At 40.5% G+C, this 18,116-nt stretch overlaps 1 protein-coding gene across 5 annotated transcripts in view; it reads right to left on the bottom strand.

Moving 5' to 3' along the window:
- Window positions 1–18,116, bottom strand: part of WWP1 (WW domain containing E3 ubiquitin protein ligase 1) — a 114,834-nt gene that overhangs the window by 14,942 nt on the left and 81,776 nt on the right. For all 5 annotated transcript variants that reach the window (XM_087420369.1, XM_087420367.1, XM_087420365.1 and 2 more), the window contains 7 exons: window positions 14,798–14,873; window positions 14,619–14,690; window positions 12,603–12,691; window positions 9,002–9,161; window positions 5,453–5,586; window positions 5,224–5,364; window positions 531–651 (listed from right to left, as the gene is read on the bottom strand). In XM_087420369.1, coding sequence (XP_087276495.1) covers window positions 531–651; window positions 5,224–5,364; window positions 5,453–5,586; window positions 9,002–9,161; window positions 12,603–12,691; window positions 14,619–14,690; window positions 14,798–14,873 — 793 coding nt within the window. The remainder of the gene's footprint in view (window positions 1–530; window positions 652–5,223; window positions 5,365–5,452; window positions 5,587–9,001; window positions 9,162–12,602; window positions 12,692–14,618; window positions 14,691–14,797; window positions 14,874–18,116) is intronic.

Here is an 18,116-nt window from a genome sequence, read left to right on the forward strand (position 1 = left end):
TAATGTGTATAGAGTTTCAGCTTTGCAAAAGGAAAAAGTCCTGGAGATTGGTTGCCCAATAATGTGCATATACTTAACACTACTGAACTGTATACTTAAAAATGTTCAAGATGGTAAATTTTATGTTATGTGAATTGAATTTTATTACCAAAAAAAGAAAAGCATTCCTGATATTCTTCTAACAAGTCTAAATAAAGTTAAGGTCACTAAGAATTCCTGAATTAAAAGTCTGATCTTTGGGGCAAGTCACTAGTAATCCAGGATTTCTGCAAGCTCACTGGAATTATTAAGGGTGCATTCACTCTTTAGGACCCCAACAGTTGGTACTTAGTGATGACATCATCATGGTTCAGAGAACGTAAGACCCTCACTCCGTGCTAGGGCTTTAACCCCTTAAACATCTGGATGAAGGAGAGGACTCATGATTGTGCCAAAGATTTTAAAATGTGTGGACCTTCTTCTGTAAAAGCACAACAGCAGTCTCTCCTCCCGTCAACATTCCCTGTAACGGCATAATAAAAGAGTCTCACCTCCAACTCCTTTTCATCGAAGTACTGCAGCCACTGAAGGGGAACAACTTCATTAAAGCCATCAAGGAAAGCTTTAGTCTGTTCTTGTACTCCTCGAGAAAAACGCCACTCTGTCATCAAACTGAAAATAAAGACGGTATTTAAAACAGGTAATTTGTATGTGAGGTAAAAGGCTTGGAAACACCAAGTACTTCTAAAATTCCTTCCTTTTTCTAAATATACCACATATACACATAACACATATATGTTTGTGTGTGTGTAGGTAATTTAAGTTTTAACACGTTTCTACATGAGGAAATCAGTTCTAGCATATCAGTAGCTATAAAAAAGAGTGCTTTTCAAAGTAAATAGGTTCTTTGTCAGCAAGACAGCCAAATTCTAGCACTATTTCCTGTTCATATCTAGACAAGTAACTCCAAATACGGTGTGCTGACATAGTAAGGGTATGGCTACAGTCCTTTAACACACTCTCCCTTCCACCGACGCTTCTGCCAAGGAAGACTTGAGAACACAAATGCTTCCATGGCGAGGGCAGCAAGGGACTGTCTCAGTAACAGGCAGCACGATCTCTCTGTGGGCCACGTGTTCAAACAGGCGTATGGTGCCTCTGTCTGAGAAGGCTTAGAGTTGGAGAACTCGTTCTTCACACGCTCATTTATTGGAGAACATGAAGGTTTCCCAACCAGAAAAGAAGAAATTGAAGACGGAAAGAAAACATTCTGAGGAGACACATAAGCAGCTGCAGAGTAGGAAAGTATAACAAAAAAGAAAGAAGAGAATCCGTAAGTGACACACAGTCTCCACAAGGAGCATCCGAAAGGAGATGGGCCTGGAGGTCCTTGTGGAGGAACAGCACACACCACTGAGAAGCCACTGACACCAGCAGGCCAAAGGAAGCCAATTTATCCACGTTCTTCCCACTTCTAACTCCTCTTCTTGTGTCCTAGAAGATCCTGGTCATCTTCTTTTCTGAGACAAATCTTTCATCTTTGTTGCCTCCGAAACTTTCATCAATTATTAACCCTCTTTTGCCCCATGCCCTCCACTCCACCTTCCTACTCCTTTCTCCATTTGCCCACGAGGGTGCTCGGACCACTACTTTCCAAAAGCCCCTCCTTCAACCCAGTACCTCTTTTAACCACTCTCTCTCCTCTCTTTACCACCACTCACTCTACACTGTCTCCACTTTCTCACCTCCTATTCACCCAAACTTTAAACCATTGTAGTTGGGCTTTCAAAATCTCCTCCTCCAGGAAGAAAACACTTTCTTGACAAATGTCACCAAAGAGCTCCAAATTTCCCAGCCCGATGCCCTATTCTCAGTGCTCGAGCTACGTGAACTTCCTGTAACCCCAGATGTCAGCATCCCCACTCGCACACCCCTGTCCCCTGGTCTGGCCGTACCACTCCTCCTGGTCTGACTCTGGCTACTCCTTTGTCTCCTTCACTGGCTTCACGGTCCCATAAACGCTGGTGTCACGGAGATCTCTGCCTTGCTTTCTCTTCTAGCTCTTCACTATCTAAAGATGGTATCATTAACTACCAAAGTTTTAACTATCATAGAAAAGCCAGTAATTCTTAAATTCCCCAATTCTGCTTTCCTCCTGAGATTAAGATGTAAGTCGTACTCCTTCGATATCCTGCTAACACGTCCAACTGTCAACCAATCCAGAAACCTCCACCATCAACATTTCATTTACTGTTCGTTCCCCTACTACATGGAACGAGTCACTGAATCCGAACCGTTCTGTTCCTGTAACATCCTCAAAAATCCACGCCCTCGTTCTTACCTCCACTGTGTCTCCCTGTGTCAGGCCTGCGACACCTGGCTCCTAGATTACCGAAACAACCTCCTAACTAGTGTTCCGATCACTCCTTCCCATCTATCAGTCCCGATTCGTCCTCCACACAGATGCCAGAATTAGCCTTCCAAAAATAACTCTGATCGTCCCATCTTGGTTTTGGTTTGTTTTCGAGGGCTCTTTAGATTAGAGCAAAAATCCAGGTTTTTTTAAAGAAGTACTATAGTTTCCTCAGACTAAGGCACAATCTGGCTTCCATTCGAGGCTCCAATCTCATCACTATTTCTCACATCTTCCACCATTCTCACAGCACTGTGGCTGTGGATTCTCTGGATAAACTAATGCCTTTAACAGCTCAGCTCGTCTGCCCTCTGTCCCTCAGGCAAGCTCTCACTCATCTTTGAAGACCTCACTTGTGTGCAACGTCTGATGAAGAACCTTCCGGAGTCCTCCCAGCAGAATCAGTAGCCTCTTTCCTACTCCGTATTCTAACAGTACTTTACACATCTTTCTACTATTCATGTACTCATCGATTCACTGAGGTCCTATTTTGTGCACTAAAAACAAAATATCATAACTAAAAAAGAAGACTATTATCACATAATTTTAAAGAGCAAGATTAAAAAACAAGATTAAAGTCTGCTATTGTTTCAGAGACTGAAACAAAATCCTCCAAAAATTGTTAAATTCAGGATTAGATATCAACTCTCATATATTGTAGGTATTATACTGGTAAGACTTTTAAAAATAGTGGTTACCTTAGTGCAAAGTATAAAATTCAAAGTAGCTAACTAAATATAAACTTTACGTGATGAAATTTTATTTAACCTGCTTTTGATATTTAAAATGTTGATGGTGTTATTTAAATGTTTAGGCTGTGCTATTTAATAATTATTGCTGGATTTTGTGGAAGGCTTAAGGTTTAACAGATATAGAAAGCCCAGTGCCTTATGCACTATCTGTGAATTTATTTCCTTCAAAAGGTAAACAGCTTTGTCGTTTTTCTGTCAAGAGTAATAAATGCTCACTGCATGACAAGCAAGCAGAACAAAAACACCTCAGAGAATGAAAGACATATAAAGAAGAAAGTCAGTCACTGGAATTCCTCTACTCAGAGAAAACTAGTTGAGCAGAAAAAATAGAGAGCAAGGGGCCTAGAACGCCCTGCTAAGAAGGCTGCAACAACTTAGCAGAGACACACTTCAGGACGTGAAATTGAAAGGCCACAGCAATTTCCAGGGTCAAAAGGGAAGAGAGAATTGCCAGGATCTGCAGGGAAAGCGGCACAGCAATCGCTATTCAATAATCTTCGACCTAATAACTTCACCTTCGGGAAATCTATCCCACAAAGACAAAAGCAGCAGGATATATGGACTCATGCTCAAGGAGGTCTTCTGTTGCCTTGTTTACAGTGGCCCCAACTGGAGACGCTCTGAACGACTCCTAGCAGCAGAGATGGCAGGATACTACAGAATGGACGCACTATCGTTTATCCAGCCATGAGAAAATAAATGTGTTAGACCTCTCTCTACTGACCTGGAAGACGGAAAAAGTAAGCCACAGAGTAAAGAGTATGATATGATCCCATCTTTTTTAACAAATATGAAAAACAAAAAATGTGAAAGGAAGAGACAAAGATGACACTGAGAATTCAACTCTAAAAGATGGTGAAAATGGTAGTACCATGAATAGAAATAGGTCAAGAAGAGGCAATACGGGGAAAAATGAGAAATTTGACTTCAACACGTCAAATTTAAGATGAGCCATTCAGTAGTTCGGGAGTTGGCAAACTAGGGCCCGTGCGCCCAATCTAGCCTGTTGTCTGCTTCTGTACAGCACGGAAGCTAAGAACAGTCTTTACATTTTTTTAAAAAGTGGTTGAAAAAATATTAAAAGAATATCTCATGATTTGAAAACTATATGAAATCCAATTTCAGAGTCTACAAGTAGTTTTATTGGCACTTAGCCACACCTCTGTTCACACACTGTCTACGGCTGCTTTTGCGCTAGGAGAGCAGAGTGGAACAGCTGCAACAGAGACCGTGTGCAGCTCACAAGCCTAAAACACTATCTGGTTCTTTCCTGGAAAAGTCTGGATTTACCTGGCTGGCAAATGAAACTTATTTCTAAAGTTCAGGCATTACTTTAATAGAAAATTGAAGCCATGGTAGCAGACTATTTAGAGAAGCAGGTTGAATAAAGAGCCTTGGAAAAATATCCACATTTAGGACACGGAGATTTAGAGAACCATTATTAAAAGAGAAGATGAAGCAAATCAGTACGGTGTGGGATCATGGACTTCAACAGAACACAGAGTTTCAAAACAGAGGCTGTGGTGAGCGCTACTGAAAGAGTAGGTTAAGAGAGGAAAGTAAGACGGAAGAGGAAATGAGCATTCGACTGCCCGTCAAGGCCTGGTTCCCAGACTTGGTTTTCCTACTACCCAACAGCGCGCCTCGGTCTCCTCATCTAGCAATGAAGGGGCTGCACAGTCTCTGCAAAGCCCTCGCAGCACCAGTGTTCCACGATTTCTTCTCTGGACAGAGGTAGGATGCACACAGCAAGTGGCTGTGGGAAAGCGAGGGTCACCAAGATTCTCTTATTTCAACAACACTGGTACTGCAGAGAAGAACTCAAATGTGTATCAGAGGCAAGGGAAGTGTTTTTTTAGTGCATTTGAATTTTTCCGGACTGTTGGAGCATGTTTATAAATTGAGAGGAAGACTGAGTCGAGAGACAGTGACTAAAAAGGATAAGTGAAAGAGCGAAAGGATGTGAACACCTCCCCAGGGGAGCGAGCAGGGGATGAAAGTAAGGGTACAGATAGAGAAGTTAGTCTAACATGCTCTAGAAGCTCTAGGAATTAAGGTCAATCAGGTAGAACACCTTACCCAATATATTCATCTTTGTTCTCCTCAGTCACCAGGATATTGGAACCTCCCAACTTCAGGTCATGGGAAGTAACTTTTCCCAAAATCTCCATGTCAACAGAAAAGTACATTTCTAAGCCACATTCTTCAATGTTGTTGTCTCTGGGTGATATAGATATATATCCACTAATTAACAAGATATATAAATTGCTTTCAAGAAAATGCCTTATTGAAAGATAAATCTTCAAACCTTATCCAGATAAGGGAGTTATAAAATTCAGTATCAATAGATTCCAAATCCTTAATAGTCAGTTTTTTACTTAGCATACGCTTGTAGAACGGTAGAGAGAAACCAGTATCAATAAACTTTCCATGAAAAAGTGCCTGCCAAGAAAAACAAACATTTTTATTTAAAACTTTACAAAATTATTTTCTTATTCAGAGCACAATGATAAGAGAGAAATCACGAGGCTTTACAGGCAAAAAAAGCACTTCATATGTAATCAGCATAAATCATGAAAACTAAAATATTATATAAACTGCTGTTTGAAAAACAAATTACAGAGTTAAAACAACATCTATTTAACTAAGGTCCAACACTTAGCTATATCATGTCCTGTCAACAACTGTAAAAGAGGATGATAAAGGAGCTTTACTAACACCCTCTTTCTAATATGTTGTATAAATTAAAGTAACCTAACTGGACGCAGAAATGAAGAAGGAGCCTGAGGGCCCCCTGTACAGACCCCTGGAAAGACCCCTCCTGCACTCCCCTCTCATCTCACCCTGCTGAGATTTTCAGGACTAACCCCATCGTGCCTTCACTGCTGTTCACAAGGCTACACAGGAAGCCCCAGACCTCGGTACTCGACTCTCACCACCAGCTGCCTGTATCTTGAAAGGCGATGCTACTTCCCACACATCCCCAAACTACCAAACCATCTACTCTGCTTTGCCCTCTGGAGCCCATGATCCATCCCCCACATCCTCAACTCTTTCTTTGAAGATCCTTTAGCATCCTGCTGTAGCAAAAATCTGGCATTTTTCTGAGGACTCTGCTTCCCCTGGAGTCCTCTCTAAGGGGTGGCTGTTCCTCTCCCACCCACTCATGTCACCAGGCCTGGAAGTGGGGCGAGTGTTGCTCCCAATTACTAACTCCTCCTCCCTACACCTGCCCCAGCCTTAAAAGCTCACGCCATCACACTACATTAGCGGCTACCAACCCCCTCCCACCCCCGCCTGTGCGGTCACCCTTAGATCTCTGGTTTCTCCTCTTTATTCCTTCAATATCGTGTTCTTCTACACCACCATCATAATTTTGGAGATTTCAACACCCACACTGATGATTCTTTTACTATTTTGGCTTTTTAGTCCTTCCAAGGATCTTAGTTTTTACTCTAACTTAGCTAAACATTCTCAGCACCACACTGTAGATATTATTATTAGCAATAATGCAACTCCTTCTTAAACTCGATTTCAAACACCACCTAATTGTCCAGTTCACTGCCTTTAGCAGTAAGACCAGCAATTTTTGACCCCACTGGAATCTAAAAAAAAAATCCACTGAACCTACTACCCTGTCACTGTCTCTCAGCCCCCTCAGGAAGTTATTTCTCCCCTTACTCAGTTTAGATTCCACCCTCAATCATTAAAATTACTCCCTTGTATACCTTTAAACCCTGCCTCTCTGCAGTGTATTTCTGGCAAAATCCAAAGCCTAGCTAAACACAACTCTCAACCTACTCCATGCCCATGCCTGGGCAGCGGAACGTGCTAGAAATGCATGTACAACCATGCTGACCAGTTCATGACAACAACTGCATGCGAGAGCTTAGTGCTGCCTGGTGATCCCACTTCCCCAGTGCATTCACTCTCCCCTCTCCCGACGACGACCTCATTCCTCAGACACGTCCCTTCCCCACTCCTCACTCTGAGCCACTGATCTTGCCTTCTATTTCACCGAGGAAACAGAAGAGAACCACCACGTCTGCCCTATCTACTCTCATCATGGATAAGCTCTCTACTACCATGTGCACTGAGCAGATCTCTTCCTCCCTCTCCTACTCAAGGTCATTGCTCACATATTCCTTCTCTCTTTGACCTCATCAAATTCTTCCCTCTTAGCTGATCATCACTATCAGTATAGAAATGTTTTCTTTTCAAGACTTGTTTATATTTGTTGTCTCCATCTCTCCTTCCATTCTCTTTTGAATCACTCCCATCAATCTTTCCTCTCTAGCGCTCCTGAGTATCTCTCACCTGGCCAAATCACAGGCTTACTTATCAGCACCCAACACAGCTAGCACTTCTTCCTTCTTGAAACACACTTCCTTCTTCCCTTGTCTTCTGAGAACCATTCTCATCTGATTCTCCTACCTCCTCCCCCTCAGCTCTTTGGCTGGTTCCTTCTCATCTCCCTCTCTTATAAATGTCCTTAAACTTCTTCTCTGTCCACACTTATTCCTTAAATGATCACACAGCCTTCCCTAGACGTCCCGCATCACCAGACTTGGATATCCAACCACCTACTCTACATCTCCACGTGGACGTCTACAGACATCTCTGCCCTCGTCACAACCCCGCCATCTTAGGAAATGGCAACTGCAATCAGACACACAGGCCAGAAATTTTGGGACCATACTTGACTCTCTCACACCTTGCATCTAACTGTCAGAAAACCGTTAGCTCTAACTACAGAATAGATCCGGAATCCAAACCACTACTCAATACCTCCACTGCGACACACTCCAGTCCAAGCCACGCTCATCCCTCACCCGGACTGTTGCAAATGGCTCTCCTGCTTCTACCCTTGCTTTCCTCTGCCCCCAGTCAGTCTCTCTTCCATAGAGCAGCACAGTAAGCTTAATAAAATCAAAGTCAGATCATGTTACTGAGATCATGTCACTCCCTGCTCAAAACCCTTAAGTGAATTTCCTAAAGGTTTCACACAGCATCTCTCAACCTCATCTCCTACCACGTTCTCTCACATATACTTTGCTCCAGCCATGCCATTTTTCAATCAAAAATGTACTTCCACCTTAGAGCCTTTTTCTTGCTGTTCTCTATGCCTAGAATGTTGTTCTCTAAGATATTTGCATGATTCAATTCCTTGCTTTCTTCATGCTTCTTCTCATGTGTTACCTGTCAGCGGCCTCCTCTGATCATATTATATAAAAGAGCAACATTCCCTTTCCCTCAGCACATACTTACTTATTATTTGTCTCCCACTAATAGAATTTAGACCCCTGAGAGCAAGGAATGTGTCTTTTTTCCATGGTCTCATCTCTCTCATACTATGATACTGTAGTCAGCACTCAATAAATATTTGCTGAGTGAATTAACAGATAACAAAGCGCAAATAAATAAACACAAACACTTCACAAAAGATAATAGTCCCAGAATAGCTTTAGCATAGCTCTGAAAATTCCAGATACAGCAATCAACTGCAATTATTACACAACTCAGACTGTCCTTTTATAGAAAAGTATATTATTATACTTTTATATATTATAAAATTATTTATATTTTTATTATATATTACATATATATTAAAATTAGGCTGTAATTTATAAAATAAAAGGACTTTTAAAGACTAAGTGGCTATAGCAATAATCCTCATATTCATAATCTTGATTGCATACAGGTACTCCAAAAATAAGCTATATTTTGATACTCTCTTCGTAGGCAAACATCCTTGGTAACAAAATCAAGGATAATGCCGTATCATTTTTTTAAGTCCTCTCTAAAATACTTTTGAAATAAGCAAAGTTTAAATAACTAATAGAAAGTCAGGACTCACCATAGCAATAAAGCGACCAATGAAACAGAAGTAGGAAAGATGGTCTGGATTAATGGTTGATGCTGGATTTATCTGTAGACAATAGTTGTTCTTGCCAGCATACTCAAATAAGCAATACATGGGGTTCAAAACTTCGTGTGAAAGCAAGAAAAACCATTCTCTAAAAGAAAATATAAGTCAAGATTATTTTTTAGCATTTATATATACATGAATTGAAAAACAGATCTTAAATACATCCATACACACACCATCCCTCTGCTCAACAGCCTTTAACAACCTGCTGCCCGATCCCTCAGCCCTCCATTCCAGTCCTCCTAGGATCTGGCCCTCCACTCAAAGTTACTTGCCAGTTCCTGCAGTGTTGCTCACATACAGCAGGTTATTTCTATGCCATCCTCCTGTTTGGGTATGTCTCCCCAACGTCCCCTCAGCCCACGTAGAGCCCACTTGTTCTTTCACATCTAGCTGAGGTCTATCCCACCGCAGCAATGTTCAGCATATTATCTGTATCAGTCACTAAACACTTTGTGGTAACAACCTCACAATATTATTCATTTTTCTGCACATGACCTGCCCCATCCACCAGACTGTAAAAAGCTCCTCAAAAGCAAAAGCCAAGTCTTTATATATTTTTTGTATCCTTAACTCTTACAAGCATTCTAAGACCTATACGCAATAAGTTTTAATCAAGACTTGCTGATGATACTGAGGTACACAGCACTACCACTACGGAACAGTTTTAATTTTGTCAATACATTAAAAATGGAACTATAATTAAAAAGGTAAAATCTTTAAATGTGATAAGCACTCTCTAACTATTTACCACCTATGTTGGCTCATTTAAAAAAGTCCAATATATGAAATCCAACTAGATAAAAGATTAATAATTTATATTACAAAATAAACTCAATTTGCAAGATTCTCTTCAACAGCAATGCCTTTAAAGCACGGTTCCAAACTCCAACGCCTACAGCGGTCAGTTAAGTGAGTAAAGTGTGCTTCCTTCTCTACATGGACCTCACTTTCTCCTCTTAACCACAATCCCCCATTCCTCATTGTATTCCCGATAACAGTTATTATCAGTTTTATGGAAGAACTATTTATGGGCATCTAATCATAGTCCTTAGATGACTGGGCAGTGGTGGGCATAGAAGCAAAAAAGAGTGTACACTACCCTACAGGGGAAGCAGCTATTCTGATCCAGCCAACTGATGCCATGTAAGAAGCTGGGAACATGCGTAAGAAATATCAATTCTTGAGCACAATCTAGTGATTTTCTTTAATGCCAAGTAATTAAAAAAATTTTAAATCACAATGGAGGGCATCACTCCGCAGTCTAGGTTTGGCCTGGCAGCCTGTTTACAAATGTTTTTTCAAAGATTTTAAATTACAATCTCGGAAACTGCCTGAAGGGTAGAGAAGGGAGTCCCTACACAAAATCAACTAAGAATGATAAACACCAATTTATAAAACTAAATCCAGTCCCAACAGAGCAGTTGAACCAAGGTGACCTTCTGCTGTGATGGGGCTGAAATTAGACATGTCGCCAGGGAAGAGGACTGGACACATCCAGCAAGAATGCATTTAGACACACAAAAAACAGAAATAAAATTTCCAGTTGCTGCAGATCACTTTTAGCAAACAGCAGCTCAGAGAAAAGTGAGTACATTCAAAAGAAGAACGACTATAACATGGGATCTAATCTATACCCTGACACTAGCAGAAAAGAAGGAAAGATTCTAACTAGCAAGACGCAGAAGAGCCCACTGTCAACACATCCTTCTCTGTACTCTCAATAAGGTAAAGAGATACAAGAGGCGAGAAAATTGTGAGACAACAGGTGAGCTAGCAGAGCCTAAGAAGAAAATGAAGAAAACGGTAAAATCACTAATGAAGAAAAATCACATTAGAAGCAGCAAAACTTAGGGCATTACTGCAAACAGTGACATGAGGGTAGGTTTGAGAAAAATGAAAACAAAATGGAAAAGCACAAAGATAAAAATGATGAGAGAAAAGATGACACACACGTAAGACTGACAAAGGAGATTCCACATACCCATGACTGATGTTCCTGAAGAAAAATGGAACAAATGGAACAGAAAAAATATTCAAAGACATAATAGAAGAAAATTTCCCTTAAAATAAGGAAGATCTTAATATGTTCCTAAAAAAAGATATAAAACAATTAACAATAAAATTAAACTTCAAGAAAAAGGACTGCATGGACACTCAGAGGAAAAAGTCTCCTACAAGGGCCAGCCTCCCACTTCACAGTGCTGGCACTCAATGCCAAGGGACAGTGAAGCAACATCCACAGAGGACTGGAGGAATGAGTGTGTGCAAGAAATCCGTATCTAGCGAAGCTGTTGTCTATACACAAAAGCAACAGAAACACATTCTCAAACATGCAAAACTACAGGAACGTATCATCCGTGTGATCTCCTGAATAAACCAAAACCAACACATGAATAAAAACAAAGAATTTGCAAGTGAGAAAATCATGGTGTGGAGTACGTGACTATATGCAACAAAACCATCAAAATATAAAACTAAACCCAAACAGTTGTGGCAAATAAGAGTTCAGACAAGAATGTGAATGTTATAAATCAGACACTGTAAAAATAATACCATATTTCATTTCTAAGATGTACCTTTCTTTTTAATGTCTGAACATTTCTGAAATTGAGATAAATCACAATGAATGTGACATGAATACTTATCGTGATCGGTAGTGTTTCTTTGCTGAAAAAGCTGCTTAATATTTTGGATGAGAAAATATGCTAATATAACCAAAACTCTGATAACCTCACATATGCCCCCACCAGTTGTGCCTAGTCCTGCATCTCTTTTTGCTAGCTGTACAATACTGGTGATTTTGTAATTTTGTACAACTGTGAAATATGAGTTCAAAGAAAGATTTGTTTCTGTGAAAAGCAAGTTTTTCTTTGGAAACATTTAATTAAAGTGTTTTGCTAAAAAATAAATTGCTGTCAAATTAGGTATGGGCAAAGTAACTGAGGGAAAAAAATTAAAAATTAAAAGGATTTCCCACTTATATTGCTTCACAACTGTTTACTGTTAACAATATATTTACTGAATGTGGAAAACTTTATTCTCAAAAGGACTCAGACTGGATTAAAAACAAACATAAAACCAACATAAACTATTATAATAGCAAAAATAAGGAACCACCTTATGCATGCTGATCCATTAATTATGGTATCTCCATACAATGGAATATTGTGCAGCCATTAAATAAAAAGAGAGTATTAGCTCTACACATGACACAGAAAGATGTTCACGATATATAAAATAACAAAATCAAGTCACTATATTGTGCAGGTTTGAATGATCAACTGTTTTAAAAAAAACAGCAAATATGTACTATATCACACATATATACTAATTATATAAATGCAGAGAAAATGTATAGGATAACCAAGATAGCAATAATACTGGTTACCTCTAGAATTGTGCAAATATCTTAACTTTTATTTTTAAAAATAATTCTGGATTGCTGTTGAAAAAATATATCAAGAATACATCCATTGCATATAATGGATACACTTATTTCAGAGCAGATATGTGTTTTTTATTTTACCTTGCTAGACCACCATAATCAAGTCCTTCTTCTCCTCTAAATATTACGTATAATCGCCTCCTCAAGTCATAGGGTTTTAATGCCATTATCTAAGTAAAAGCAAAAACGGGGATATTTAAACACTCACATACAGCACAAGTTTCTTCCAAAACAATTCAATTTAAATTTCATCTGTATTTTCAAAATTATCCATTTCCTCATCTCCTACAACAACGCCTTTAACTCACGAGATAACTGATTTGTTCCACAAACTGCTAACTATGTATCTTACTCTATGAAGCTTTCTCTGTCTCACTCGCATATAATCCCTTCCCCTCTTCTAGTGTTAAATGGTAGTTCTACTTGGGTTAGTGGCAAGAGAGGAGGAGTTTGACACAGAAAGCTTTTAAGGTTTTCTAAACATTTCCTCCTCCCATCACTCCCCAAGTTTTACCAAAACCGTATAAGAGTCAACCTGTCAATTTTTCTGACTAGCAACACTTAATGAGAAGCAAAAGATCTTGTTCTGGAACCTGCTTATTCCACACATTCCATTTCTCAATAGGAAAGGAACTCAGCTATATAGCAAAGAATTATTCATACGACAATGAAGTTGTACATAAGAAAGTATATCTTAAAACAATCCCTATGCCAAATTTTCATAATCCTTAATGGTTTACATTAAGGTTAAGGCTTTACTTTTGGATAAAATGAACTCCTTCCAGCACACGTGTCAGAATCAAAGCTAAGCCTGGCACGTCTGGGTCAGGGACAGTGCACCAGCAGGCCTCAACAGCAGAGGCACTCAGGGGCTCAGTCTTCACATCAAGAGACCATGATTCTCCCCAAGCCAGAGTACAAAACAGAATCAAGTCTACCATAAATTCAGATGTACAATTACTAAATAAAGCTCAAACAGAGCTTAGAACAAGCTAAGAATTTGTTAACTCAAACCAAAAAAAGTTTTAATAGCTATATTAAATATCTTGCCACAACTTCAACAGCCAATAAAATTAAGCTAGGATTTGAACGTCTCTGACTTCAGAGTACTGTTATTCCATTTTGGATTGTAACAGTCCCTGTGTACCTGTATACATGGGGAATTTTGGTTCACCCCTGTAATACTTTGGAGGAGAGTGAGAAGACTTATATGAAAAATTCTCCACCTCATCAGAAAAAAAGAACAGATAATATTTTGATTTTTTATCTTTAAATATTCTGCAGATGATTCAGAAAAGGTAGACATACTACATGCAATTATTCATTCACCAAATATTTACTGAATACCTGCTATGTGCAGGGCACTATTCTAGGTGGTAGGCATAACAGCAGTGAACAGAATAGTCTGCTCTCATGGAGCTTACATTCTAGTAAGGGAGACAGACAAAGTATGTTAGGTGGTGCTAAGTGTTAGAAAAAAGAATCAACTACATAAATGGCTAGAACGGACTGTGAGGGAGGTGCACAGGAGCTGGCATCTTAAACAGTGTGCTCAGGGGAGATCTCTCTGAGATCATGACATTCAAACAGAAAGCTAAAGGAGGTGAGATTTAAAATTAGGGTTATTAAAGGAATATTTGAATGAATATAGTATCTATACCAGTTTAATTTTAATTTGGTAGCATTATGAAAACCTTTTTGGTTGAGTAAATAAAGTCTTAGAAAAGTAGGCATCAAAATGTGTCAACTTATTCCAGAAGCTGTTTAAGCTTTATTTGAGTAATCTAATTCATGGTAGAATAATTGTGTCTCTCAGCCTCAGTACCTCTGCCTGTAAAATGGAGATAGTGATAGGAACTATCTCAAAGGGATGTTGTGAAGATGAATTAAATGAAATGATAAATATAAGATGCCAGTGCCAAGAATATGGCAATCACTTAATACACACCGTTATAATGGACATTCAGTGAGTGATACATAGTCATTGTGACAGTTGGGTTCTCAATGGTTTACAATTTCTAAACCCTAAATCCATTTAGATATATAGACTACAACGAGACCAATCGTACTGTTTTCTTCTGATAACATCTCCCTTACCTGTTGGAAGGAATCTTCAAACAGCGTCTGCCGGGACACATTGATCTTTACGTGACTGGGTAGTGCATTAGACTAAAAACGGAAATAACATCATAATATCATGTAAGCTGTAGTATATGCATTGTGTAAAGACAAGACTAAATGGTTATAAACACAAGATTTATTTACCACTGTAGTACCTGGCACAAATAACGGAAGTGAGCAAGTTTCCACCTAAAGCTGCGTTCATAAGCAATTTGTGGACCACCTTTAGTTCTACAGAAAAACAAAAACAAACCATATATTAATTCACAATAAACTTGGATATTTAATATTCAGTATGAAACTGGAGTGTTTCCAGAGTCTTAGAAATGACCTCAGGAAAGTTAGTTTCCGGGAGAGAAGTAAAGATCTATTTAGGGGCCAATAGCTGCTCGAGCAGTGAGGACACACGACACACACCCAGAGAGGGTGAGCGCACATGTGGACGGATCTCACGTGAAGAAGTCGGCTAAACAGAATCTTTAAGTCTATCACTGCCTATCTCAAAGAAAACCTCTGATAATCCCTAAGCCTAAGGAGCACAGAGGCTCTAGACAGAAGAGACGTGAAAGGAGATCCTACCACATCTTAAACCTAATCTGAACCTGAAACAAATACTGCTGGAGGTCGAAAGCACAGTCAAACTCCTCCCAGGCACAGGTGACACCCAGGTCACCGGGCCCAGCTGGTCAGGGAGGAAGAGGCAGCGGGGGCAGCACGCAGGGACAGGCTGATCCACACTGAGAGAGCGGGGAGTTGTGCCCACCGAGCGAAAGCCTCAGAGACAAGCACAAAGAACTTCCAGCCCCCCAGAGAACATTCTGGAATGGATGGAAAATGTTCTCTTGTGTGTCGGGTTCAAGTGACTTCATTCAACAAATATTTACAATATTTGCAGAGTATGCACCTGGTGCTCTTCTAGACAGTGAGAGCACTATCTGTTAACAAAACATAAAAATACCTGTTTCGTGGAGCTTACATGCTAGTGAAGGAGACAGACAAGAAACAGAGTGAGTAAGTACACTATGTATGTAGTGTGTAAGAAGGGAATAAATGTCTTACTATTCTCGCTCCTCAAAAACAAAAAGAAAGCACTAAGAAAAAGGTAAGGAGTAGCACGGGGAGAAGAATTTTTCAATTCTGAGAAGAGTGAACAGAGTAGGTTCAGAGACAAAGTAAAATCTGAGCAGAACGATGGAAGGGCTAAGCAACACAGATATTTGGGGAAAGAGCACACCAAGCAGGGAGAATACAAGCTGAGACCCAGGGGCAGAAGCCTCAGGTGTCTGAGGCTCAGCTGGGTGGCCAGTGAGGCTGGAGCAGTACAGGAGGAGAGAAAAGAGAGGTGAGGCTGAAGAGCGAACAGGGCTCAGACGCTGTGAGGCCTGGGAGCCACCGTAAGGATTTTACTTTTCACCCAGATTGAGAAGGAAATCACGGAAGGGTTTTGTGCAAAGGAATGACTTTTTAAATTTTTTAAAAAAATCAGTCTCACTCGTTTATGGAGAATAACACTGTACGAGGTGTGGGTAGAAAGCAGAGAGACAAAGGTACCACTCCAGGGGAGAGACAATGGTAGCTGGACCAAGGTGGCAGAGTGGACGTGGTGACACAGCTGGGTTCACGATCTCTTCTGAAGTTGGGGAGTTCTCGATGGACTATGAGGTAAGAGGGAAAGAGGAGTCAAGGATGATTCCAAGATTTTTGGTCCAAGCACACCTAAGAGTGGAGTTGCCATCAACCGAGACGGGAAATAGCCCTGGGAGAACAGGTTTTATGGGAGTTATCAGGAAGCAGTTCTGAGTAGAGACGTCAAGTGAGCAGCTGAAATAGGAAGTGCAACTTCAGGTGAAAAGTACGAGCTAGAGGTAAAAATCTGTGAGTCATCAGCACAGAGATGTGTTTTAAAAGCATGACACCTGGGGCCAGCCCCCCAGCACAGACCTATACCACTCGTCAGCCATGCTGTGAAGGCGTCCCACATACATAATAGAGGAAGACTGGCACAGATGTTAGCTCAGGCAAATCTCCCTCAGCAAAAAAAAAAAAAAAAAAGAAGCATGGCACTGGATAAGATTCATTAAGAGAACGAGTGTAGAGAAAAGAGAACTAACGACAGAGCTCCGGGCACTTCAACAGAGGCTGCAGAGAAAAGGCGGGCCCGCAAGGCAGAGGAGGAAATAAGACCCGAAAAGCATGGGGAAATCAGGAAAGTTGAGTCCCTGTACTGCTTTTGCAAGGAAAGAGAAATGTATCAAACGCTCTTGATAAGTCACATGAACCAGGACTGAAATCCAACCCTCGGACTAACAGTGTGGGGGCCACTGGTGCCCTGATCAAGTTCACGGTCAGTGGGACTTCCTGGTGGCAGGTCTGAGAGAGGTCAGAACGAGCAACATAGAGACAACTCTTCCAGGCAGTTTTCGGGTAGGGCAGCAATAAAGATGAATTTACACAGAATGGATCTGTAAGGTGAAGAGTTATTATTATTTTTTTAATCTAGGAGGAATAACAGCTGATGAGAATAATTCAGCAGAGAAAGAAAAACTGAGGATGGAGGACAGAAAGATGATAAATGCCAGAGTAAGGAAGAGGGGAAGGACCTAGTGCATCAGCAGAGGGACTGGCCCTTGAGAGGAACAGCAATAGTTCATCTGCAGGATCAAGAGGGAAGACAGATGCTGGGAGGTGGGTAGACGTGATGTTAGGAATTTGCAAAAGACCTTTTCTGACTGCTTCTATTTTCTTAATGATGCAAAGACATCATGCCTAAGAGTAAGGATGAAGGAGAGGTCTGTCAAATGCTTAATTAAGATACCTTTTTTTTTTTAATTTTATTTATTTACTTATTTTTCCCCCCAAAGCCCCAGTGGATAGTTGTATGTCATAGCTGCACATCCTTCTAGTTGCTGTATGTGGGACATGGCCTCAGCATGGCCGGAGAAGCAGTGCATCAGTGCGCGCCCGGCATCCGAACCCGGGCCGCCAGCAGTGGAGCGCGCACACCTAACCGCTAAGCCACGGGGCCGGCTCTAATTAAGATACCTTTATCTGGAAAATTCAGTTTTGTTGAACATCTCACTGCCTGACATTCCAGCGGCACGATGTGACAGTTAAGAGCAGAGACTGCAGACAGACTGCCTTGGTCTGAAACCAGCTACATTACTTGCTGTACGATTTTGCAGAAGTTATGCTCCCTAAGCCTTAGCTTCTGCACTTGAAAAAGGGAAAATAATATTATCTGCCTCAAGGGGTTGTTGGAAGATAAAATGCGCTAATATATATGAAGTGCTGAGAACAATCCACGGCACATAATCACTATACAAACATTGGCTATAGTTATTAAGGAATTATGTGCCACATATCCATTCTGTAATAAGGTGGAGCAAAGACAGGTATTCTGGGGTACTATTTGTGTACGTTTTCTTGATCCAGAAGTAAAATTTTAGGGTAAATTAGAGCTAAACTTAATGTCCT

The sequence above is a fragment of the Ceratotherium simum genome, chromosome 31, assembly GCF_057802395.1.
Source record: "Ceratotherium simum simum isolate JZ-2026a chromosome 31, ASM5780239v1, whole genome shotgun sequence".
Lineage (NCBI taxonomy): Eukaryota > Metazoa > Chordata > Mammalia > Perissodactyla > Rhinocerotidae > Ceratotherium > Ceratotherium simum.